The sequence below is a fragment of the Arachis hypogaea genome, chromosome 5, assembly GCF_003086295.3.
Source record: "Arachis hypogaea cultivar Tifrunner chromosome 5, arahy.Tifrunner.gnm2.J5K5, whole genome shotgun sequence".
Lineage (NCBI taxonomy): Eukaryota > Viridiplantae > Streptophyta > Magnoliopsida > Fabales > Fabaceae > Arachis > Arachis hypogaea.
Window position 1 is genome coordinate 4,539,079 of NC_092040.1, and position 10,681 is coordinate 4,549,759.

General features: G+C 30.0%; 1 protein-coding gene across 1 annotated transcript; it reads left to right on the plus strand.

The window, feature by feature from the left end:
* The first annotated feature begins 3,557 nt into the window (after window positions 1-3,557).
* LOC112803167 (uncharacterized) lies at window positions 3,558-4,868 on the plus strand. The gene is made up of 2 exons (XM_025846680.1): window positions 3,558-4,524; window positions 4,642-4,868. The coding sequence occupies exons 1-2, from the start codon at window positions 3,558-3,560 to the stop codon at window positions 4,866-4,868; spliced, it is 1,194 nt and encodes a 397-aa protein (XP_025702465.1).
* Window positions 4,869-10,681: the final 5,813 nt, after the last annotated feature.

Sequence of the window (10,681 nt, forward strand, 5' to 3'; positions counted from 1 at the left end):
GAGAGTACTATAAATTTTATAATGTCAAAAAAAATATTCTATAATTTTTTTAGTACGGTTAGTACTCTTTAATTTAGTATTATTTTTTACTATAAATTTTTATTATTTATGATTTTGTTGTTACATATAATTAATTTCTTATTTATTTTGTCCTTTTTTATAGGATCATAATTTATATTATACAAAATTTTGATAATAAACGTAGTATATAATAATTACAATTATAAATTTTACAAAGTCAGAATAAAAAATTTAAAAAATTAATACAAAATAAAAATAGAGTACTTTAAAGAATAGAAAAAAATCATACACATAAGAAATAATAAAAATTCCATAAAATCAACAACATATATCATATGAACAAAAAATATAATAAAAAGTAAATAAAATTCGTATGAATAAAATTAAAAAAAAAATAAAAAATTTCATACGCAAGATACTGCATAGAAAAAAAAGAATTCATATAAAAAAAATAAAAATATCCTAAAAAAAGTCAACAACATTTGTCATATGAATAAAAGAAATACAATAAAATAAATAAATAATCCAAACAAAAATAAAAAAAAATTCATAAAAAAATATACATATAAAAAATAGTATAATAAATGATTAAAAAAACTCATAAAAACATAACATGAGAAATCAGAACACTACACAAATAATATAAAAATATTTATCATATAAATAAAAAATATAATAAAAAATATAAATAAAAGATACAATAAAAAATATAAAAATTAAAATATAAAAATAAGTATTAAAAATAATAAAAAATTAAAATATTTAATTTGCTAGTGATTAAAACAAATTTGAACTATTTTAATGAAAAAAAATTTGGAACGAATAACTATGAAGAAGTAAGAAGAACTGTAAAAAATTATTATGAAAGTAATAGTTATTAGTATCTTTTTATAGAAGAAAATGAAGGATAGGATTAGTAAAAAAGAAATAAAATTTCACTTAATTTTTCAAAGACAACAAGCAACCATGAAAGTGAAACGCAGAAGCTACAAATTTTAGCTTCTCCTAAACGTGCGTTTAGAAGCAGAATCACTTCTGCGTTCAGGAAGATAAAAATAGCCAAACAACAAAGTAAAACTTTCAAGAAGCTCAAACGTGCTTCTCTTCTCTCCAACGTGTTTGCCAAACACACCCTTAATCTTCTTACAAGCTTGCACATGCAGCATAATAAATGTTGTGTTTGTTTACGGGAACATGATATTAAGATAGAGACATTGAGATATAAAATTATATTTAATAAATGAGATATTAATAGAAATATTGTATTTAAAGATACTAAATTAATATATGTTGTATCTATTTTAATAAGAACATAGAAACACTTATTTTTTATTTTTTTATTATTCTTGTTAATTTTTTATAATTATATTTTTATTATTATATTTTTCTTCTCAATTTTTTTTAATAAAAAATAGAATGAATTAGATTTTTATAATTTATTTTATTTTATTACCAAACAGAATACAAAAATACTAAATTTAATATCTTTATCTTTTATATCTTATTTTCAATGTCTTGTCTTATTTTCGTAAACAAACATAGCCAAATGATTGTTGGGCGACCTTGGACAACCCTAGTTAAAATTCTATATGTCAAGAAATTAAAACAAGCGGTTTAGTTTTATTGTTTATACAATTATTTAATCATATTGGTGTTTTTTTTTATGACAATTCACGCAGATGGTTATTTTTGTGGACATAACATTACATAATTAAAAACACATATTTAAATTTATTTTATGCTAATAATGTATTAAAATAAAATTATTAAATATTTGTTTGGTTTGTGTTCATTTGTTTTTTTTTTGGAATTACAAAAAGACAAAGAATTAAAATTTAATTTTTCCTAATTTTCTATAAAAGAATCTAAGCACAAAAAATATTAAAAATAAAAACAAAAAAAATCGAGTAAAGTATATTTTTGTTTTTGAAATTTATTAAAAATATCCGTAAGTTTGATTTTATTTTAATTTTGTTACAAAATTTTCGATTTGTATCAAATATACACTTAACAGTTAAATTTTTAAAAATTTTAGAACCAATTCAATAATAATACATGACAATTATGTCTGATTTACTTATGTTAAAAATTAATTTTATAAAATTATTATTGAATTGGTTCTAAATTTTTTGAAAAATAACTACTAACAATATATTTAATACAAATAAATTTTTTTGAATAAAATTAAAATAAAATAAAATTTAAAAAAAATGTAATAAAATTTAAAAATAAAAAATATATTTTGCCCTATCTTCTTTAACCAGACGTTCCATGATTGTTTGAAGTGCACAATGCTATAATGTATATCCCAAAATGTAGCCCTCCATTCTCGTGAATCATATTACTACTACACATTAATTGAACCTTCCAATCTTTTGTTTGTTTACCTTCTCTTTGCATATTCTCTTGAAACTATCGTTTCTACGTAGGCCCTTGCCGGCGAAACCTTCGGCAATTTTTATACTTATTTATTTGCATATACCTTTCAACCTTTCACACTCAAATTTTCTAAATTCCTCACCCACTTTAATTTAAGTAATATGAATGTCTATACGAGTTATATTAGAGAGTCAATAACTTAAGTTACTCCATTTAATTTAATATTTATAATTTTACAATTATATATTTATTATATTTAATATTAATTAATTATTCTAACAATAATTAATGAATATAAAATAAAATTAAAAATAGTTAAAATACAACATAAAATAATTTCAAACTTCTTTACACTGATTTTTTATTAGCTTTTAAATATATTTTGTCAATATATTACAAGTTTTATTATTCTAAGAAAAACAATCAGTACTTAAAATTCTACTTTTAATATACTAGAAGTGTGAATGTTGATTAAAATTTTAAATCAACTTGCATAGATTAAAATTTTCATGAAGCATGGTTAAAGAATTGAAGAAGCAAAGTTTGAATTGAAAACAATAAACATTAATTTACTAGAAGATGTTGGAAATTTGGAGAATAACCAAGAATATTCAAGAGAGTAGTATAACTACAACATTCTACAACAATGAAGAAGTTCAAAATCAAATTGAATTGGAATTGAAAGGAAGTTGCACTCATCACCTCCATACTAGAAGAATCATGAAGTGCATTGAAAGGTTCAAGATTGATGACTAAGCTTAATGAAGAATTTTCAAGATGTGCTAGAAATTACTTATTTGAATAGTCAAAGGAAGAAGCAAAGTTGGATAAGTATGTGTATTAAGAAGTTAGTAGAATCATGAACTTTTAGTATGAAACTTTGCCTATATAAAGGCATATATGCCTTATGTATTTTGTGTGTTCATAATGAAATGGGTATGTTTGGTAAATTCTCTCCCTTGTTTTATGAGTGTTAGTGAGTTTAAGAGATGAAAAATATGATAGCGTCGTTTATATGAGTGAGTGATCCTAGGGCCAATATAGTGTGGGTATTATACTTACATTTGGTATCAGAGCTGGTTAATCCAGCGCCTGGTGTTTGAGAGTTTGTGAGGTGTGAGAGAGTTCTCACATAGTTGTTTATTCATAGAGTCAGTATGGCAAACACTTTTAATATTGTGTGGTCCGGTCCCAAGTTAGATGGGAAACTTGATTATAGTTATTGGGAGACTTTGATGTCCACCCATTTGAAGGTCCAGAACCTGTGGAATTTCATTGAACCAGGTTTGCAAGAAGGAGCAGATGCTGCCCAACAAAGGAGAGATCAATTGGCGCTATCTCAAATTCATCAAGGAGTAGATTATACGGTGTTTGGCAAAATAGCAAATGCCAAAAATGCAAAGGAAGCATGGAACACGTTGAAGCTGTCATACAAAGGTGTAGATAAAGCTCAGAAAGCAAAGCTACAGTCTTTAAGAAGAGAATATGAAAGGTACGAGATGTCTAGCTCAGAAACCGTTGAGCAATATTTTACTCGTGTTACAGATCTTGTCAATAAGATGAGAGTCTATGGAGAAGATATGCCCGATAGCAAAGTGGTGGAGAAAATTCTTCGCACCATGCCGATGAAGTATGACCATGTGGTGACTACGATACTAGAGTCCCACGATATGGATACCATGACGATTGCAGAGTTGCAAGGAACCATGGAAAGCCACATCAGTAGAATACTAGAGAAGTCTGAAAAATCAACCGAGGAAGCCCTGAAAAGCCGAGTGAATTTCAACAACGTTGCAGAATCAAACCGTACACAAGAAGGACGAGGTCGTGGTTTTAATTTTCAAAGTAGAGGTAGAGAAAGTTTCAGAGGTAGAGGTCGTGCCAATTACAACCAAGGAAGTTACAATAATTTTACACCACCTAATCAAGGAAGAGGTGGAACGAATTTTAGGCCTGTCAACCGAGGAAGAGGTCGAGGCAATTTTTATCAAGAAAGAACCAATTTCAACTATTTTCATTGTGGAAAGTATGGACACAAAGTAGCAGATTGCAGATTCAAAATGGTGAATAACAATCAAGCACACGTTGCAGAAAATCAGCATCAAAATACTGATGATAATTCGGGTACTCAGACTTTATTTTTTACAAGTAATTCATGTGCTGAAGATGAAAATATATGGTACTTGGATAATGCTTGCAGTAATCATATGTCTGGTAGAAAGGAGTTATTTTCTTCATTAGATGATTCAGTTAAACTATTATTGAAGTTTGGTAATAGTACAAAGATCCCTATTGAAGGAAAAGGGCACATACCAATCAGATTGAAAGATGGTTCTCTGAATTATATTTCTGATGTTTTCTATGCTCCTGAACTTGATTACAATTTACTGAGTATGGGGCAATTATCTGAGAAAGGATATAAGATGATAACTTATCGTGGATATTGCACTGTATTTGACAACAATTGAAGGTTCATTGATAAAGCAAAGATGACTTCAAACAGAATGTTTCCGTTAAAAATTCAACATGTTAATCCCTCTTGCATGAGTTCTGTGATACTTGATGATAACTGGTTGTGGCATATGCGGTTTGGCCACTTTCATTTTTCTGGCCTAAACTACCTGTCAAGAAAAGGACTTGTTTCTGGTCTACCACGGATTCATATTCCCAATTGTATTTGTGAGATTTGTCAACTGGGAAAGAAGCACAGAGATCCATTCCCTACAGGAAAGTCTTGGAGAGCTAGAAGATTACTTGAAATTGTGCATTCAGATCTCTGTTCTATAGAAGTTCCAAGTAATGGTGGTAGCAGGTACTTTATCACTTTTATTGATGATTTTAGTAGATATACATGGGTATACTTTCTGAAGCAGAAATCAGAAGCATGTGATGTCTTTAAGACATTCAAGGCGTTTGTCGAAAAACAAAGTGGCTGTAAAATCAAAATTCTCAGAACAGACAGAGGAACAGAATATCTTGCGTGTTCAGAATACTTTAAGCAACACGGAATTCAACACCAACTAACAACTAGATACACTCCTCAACAAAATGGAGTTGCTGAAAGAAAGAACAGAACCATCATGGAGATGGTCAGATGCATGCTCAAGTCAAAACAAATGCCTAAAGAGTTTTGGGCAGAAGCAGTCGCAACAGCAGTTTATATTTTAAACAGGTGTCCAACAAAAAGTGTTCGTGATAAAACTCCAGAGGAAGCTTGGAGTGGAAAGCGGCCTTCCATTCATCATTTCAGAGTCTTTGGGTGTATTGCTTATGCCCACGTACCAGATCAATTAAGGAAGAAGTTAGATGACAAAGGCGAGAAGTGTATCTTTATTGGTTATAGCATAGACTCAAAAGCATACAAGTTGTACAATCCAGTATCAAAGAAAGTAATCATCAGCAGAGACGTGACGTTCGACGAGAAAAACATGTGGAACTGGGACACAAAGACAGAAAAACATCCGATTGTAATTTCAAATACATGTGATGATGAAGAAGAAAGACAACCAGATGCAACCGAACAACCTGAATCATCTAGAAGACCTCAAAGAGAGAGGAGACTACCTGCTAGATTAGCAGATTATGAAGTTGGCAATGACAACGATCCGTCCGATGAAGAAATCATAAACTTTGCTCTATTTTCAGATTGTGAGCTGTTGAACTTTGAAGAAACATTTTTAGACAACAATTGGAAGAAAGCAATGGATGAGGAGATTCATGCCATTGAGAAAAATGACACATGGGAGCTGACAGATTTACCAGCAAATAAGAAGCCGATTGGAGTAAAGTGGATTTACAAGACTAAGTACAAACCCAGTGGTGAAGTTGATTGTTTCAAAGCAATATTAGTTGCAAAAGGATACAAACAAAAATCAGTGATCGAGTATTGTCCAACTGAAGAACAAGTTGCTGATATATTTACAAAGCCATTAAAGATCGAGTTATTTTACAAATTGAAGAAGATGCTTAATTCTGCAAGTTTGATTTAAGGGAGGCAATGTTGATTAAAATTTTAAATCAACTTGCATAGATTAAAATTTTCATGAAGCATGGTTAAAGAATTGAAGAAGCAAAGTTTGAATTGAAAACAATAAACATTAATTTACTAGAAGATGTTGGAAATTTGGAAAATAACCAAGAACATTCAAGAGAGTAGTATAACTACAACATTCTACAACAATGAAGAAGTTCAAAATCAAATTGAATTGGAATTGAAAGGAAGTTGCACTCATCACCTCCATACTAGAAGAATCATGAAGTGCATTGAAAGGTTCAAGATTGATGACTAAGCTTAATGAAGAATTTTCAAGATGTGCTAGAAATTACTTATTTGAATAGTCAAAGGAAGAAGCAAAGTTGGATAAGTATGTGTATTAAGAAGTTAGTAGAATCATGAACTTTTAATATGAAACTTTGCCTATATAAAGGCATATATGCCTTATGTATTTTGTGTGTTCATAATGAAATGGGTATGTTTGGTAAATTCTCTCCCTTGTTTTATGAGTGTTAGTGAGTTTAAGAGATGAAAAATATGATAGCGTCGTTTATATGAGTGAGTGATCCTAGGGCCAATATAGTGTGGGTATTATACTTACAGTGAATAAATTTTATACATATTTTAGTTACGTCAATAATTTTTTTTATTACAATTATTAGATATTATTTAAAAAATAAATATAATTAAATTATTGTATTTATTTTTTTAGTGCATCATAGTTAAACTCATAACTAAATGCTTATGGAGACTCAAATCCATAACATTCAACAAACTCAGCTCTACTTCACATTATGTGTCTAACACTGAGGATGTCATCATATTATTCAAGTTCTAAGTAGCACAAATTGATACGAATTACTAATTTGCCAAGAGAAAAAAAAATGTGGAGAGAGTGAGGGACTATATTATTCTTACAATTTAAAAATTTGTATATGCGTTTTTAGTTTCGAAAAACCAAGTTATTTACTATTGTTCTAATAATTTGTTAGTATATGTGATAAACATAATTATCCATTTTTATTTTGGGGAATTCTCCCACTTATAAGCAACCGATCGATGCAATTTGGTAAAATTTGTTGAATATGAAGCAAATGTGTTAATGGCAATCACGTACACAGTCTAACTGCCCCCATATAAGTTTCATTTTATGGAGCAAGCTTTATAAAATAAAAGACAAGAGCAGGCAGCAGCAATATCTGCTTCATATATTAACTTTTTCACAACAGTCCATATGAATTTAATAATGGCCATAGGTATAGCGATAGAGGCTAAAATTATTTTATACCTCCCTTCAATAAGTCTAACTAATAATAAATAATTGTTCCAAAGAAAGTGCAAACACCACCCCTTTACCGTTCATCTTATTAACTAGTTAAAAAAAATGATAAGGCTTTTTAATGGGTATGTCCGATAGATTCTGTTTGGTATGAAATACTTATATTAAAACGAAGATGTTGTAAAATAAATAAATAAAAAATATAAAATAGAAAAATATAAATATACTCTTATCTTACTATAATATAAGTAATTTATTTATTTACTAATATTATAAATATTATAGCTTAAAACTACAGAGAGATAAGAGAAAGAGTTTATTAACAGAGAAGAATATTATAATTTATAAGAGAGAAAGTGAAATATTTTATTGCTGTGTGTAATCTTTTTTGTATTAGGTCATGCTTATTTATAGGCGTGCAAAAACATTGCTATTTGGTTTCATTAATTTCATTTTGTTTTGAGAAACTAAATCCTCGTCCTAAAAAAGAGTGAACCGCCCATTAAATGGGCATCCACATCACCAGACTTATCTTAACAGAAGAGATTGTGTTTGGTATGAAATACTTATATTAAAACAAAGAGATGGAAAAAAAATTGAAATTTAGTATTGTGTTTAATGATTATAGATTAAAATTAAAATTTTAGTTTTGAAATACAAAATTTCAGTTATTTCAATATTTCTAAAAAGTGAGAATATATAGAGCTGAAATCTTTGGAGACGAAAACTAAAATTTTACTAATATTTCTTTCTTAAATTACCCTCTATCAAAATTTAAAAATTCAACTCTACCCTTTGATGAAAATTACTTAGGACATTCTCCTACATTCTTTCTCTGTACAGTCACTCTCCTCAAAGCATGACATCATCGTCGCCACCAGGACCAACTCGTCATCGTCATCGGAATCACTGTGACTTCCTTCTTTCTCTCTTCTCCTTCTTCTCTTCCTCATCCTTGCACCGCTAGTGTTTACTCGCTTCTCAAATCCTTCTTTGTCCTCTTCTTTCCGTATCTTGTCTTAGCTGCCTTGGCTTTATCGTACCTCGTCTGTCTCTGTCTTGTGCTCGTCTGCCTACTTCTTTCATTTTGTCATTGGGTCGAGTCCTCTACAAGCTCTGCTCTGCTCTCTATTGTCGATGGCTTGCTCTTTAATGGCGCAACCCGACCCTTACTCGTCATTATGCCGTCGCCGTCGCTCGTCCCTATGCCATTTTTCATCTTTTTCTATGAGTCACTAATTCCTTTGTTAAGGGGATTAGGAGTTTTGTTTTTATTTTCATGGATTATTAATCTAAGTTTTATTTTATTTTGAGGTTATGCATTGATCTATTTTTAAGGTTGAGTTTTCATTCTTCATTCTTTAAAGGATTAGTAATATTGGTAAATATGCTAATTCTGTTTTAAATTTTGTTTATTATTTTAAAAAATTTAATATCGGAATTACAGTTTGAATATTTTTTCTCATTACTTTTTGATTTGACTAGGAATAATATTTTAAAAAGTGTGCGACGTTATTTTTCTTTTAACTCTCAATTGTTTATGACTAGTTTAAATATGTGACACATACAATACTTTTTTATAAAACACCATCTTTTATATATATATATATATATATATATATATATATATATATATATATATATATATATATATAAAGGCTGTAAAATTAAAATTAAAGTAAAAAACGACAACATTTAACCCTAAAATTTTCATTTTTTACAAACACAATTACAAAACCTCATTGAAGATATTGCAAGAAGAGAAGATTTTTTTTCAAGCTAGCGTTGGTTCAAATAAAATTATCATACTACAAGATTATAAGAAAAATAATAAGTGACCTACTAAACTTTACAAGAATAATGCTTCTTATTCTTTTATGTATAATACTTTTTCTTATTTATTAGTACTAAACTACAATATGTAAATCACTTATTCATATAATTCGCATGCTTTACATTTTTCTTCCTAATTTTGTGTTATGATTGAAAACATGCTTCTTTGCCCTTAAATTTGCTATGTTTAATCCTCTCTCATTACCATTCGATGCCTTGATATGTGTGTTAAGTGATTTCAGAGATTAATAGGGTAAAGTTGAATTTCGTGGATATTGTTCTGCAGAAGTGGAGAGAGTGGGTTATGGAGTGTGTTAGCACAACTTCTATGTCGGTGTTGATAAATGGGTCGCCAATAAAGCCGTTCAAGATGGAAAGAGATTTGCGACAAGGTGATCCTCTATCTCTATTCTTGTTTGTTCTTGTTGTGGATGTCCTACATAGAATGATTGGAGTGACAGTCAGGAACGGTTGGATAGCTCCATTACTTGTTGGGAGAGACAATATAGAACTGTCACATCTCCAGTTTGCTGATGATACTGTGTTATTCTGTCCACCAGAGGAGTATTAAAAATTACAAGAGGCTGCTTCGTAGTTTTGAGGTGATGTTGGGGCTAAGTATCAACTTTGACAAATCCAACTTGATCCCAGTCAACTGTGAACAACAGTGGGTTCAAAGTATGTGCAGCTTGTTGGGGTGCAAAGAGGCTACTCTCCCGATCAGGTACCTTGGAATCTCCTTAGGAGCTAACCCAAGGTTAGTCAAGACTTGGAAGTCAATTATAGACAAAGTGAAAGAGAAGCTCAGCTTATGAAAATCAAAGACACTCAACAAAGCGGGGAAGCTTGTGCTCATCAAAGCAGTTCTGAATAGCCTCCCGGTATATTATTTAAGTTTATATAAGATGCCGAAGGGTGTTCAGGAGAAACTTATTTCATTATAGCCAAGGTTCTTGTGGAGTAAGGAGGATGGCAAGAAGGGGATGACTTTGGTTAACTGGGAATTGGTCCAAGCTCCAAAAAAGCTAGGTGGGCTAGGAGTTGGTAATGCGATGCTTCGTAACACAGCTCTCCTGTTTAAGTGGTGGTGGTGGTTCTCAAAAGAGGAGGGTCCGTTGTGGAAGAAGGTGGTTTGCTCATGTAATAGTCTCTCTCCTACTAAATTATTATCTTCC

What these genes read in the sequence shown, in the direction of transcription:
- LOC112803167 (XM_025846680.1), top strand. Translation starts at nt 3,558, where the DNA reads ATGGCAAACACTTTTAATATTGTGTGGTCCGGTCCCAAGTTAGATGGG. An exon ending in AAATACTGATGATAATTCGG is followed by an intron (nt 4,525 to 4,641) that starts GTACTCAGACTT and finishes TTTCTTCATTAG; the next exon opens with ATGATTCAGTTAAACTATTA.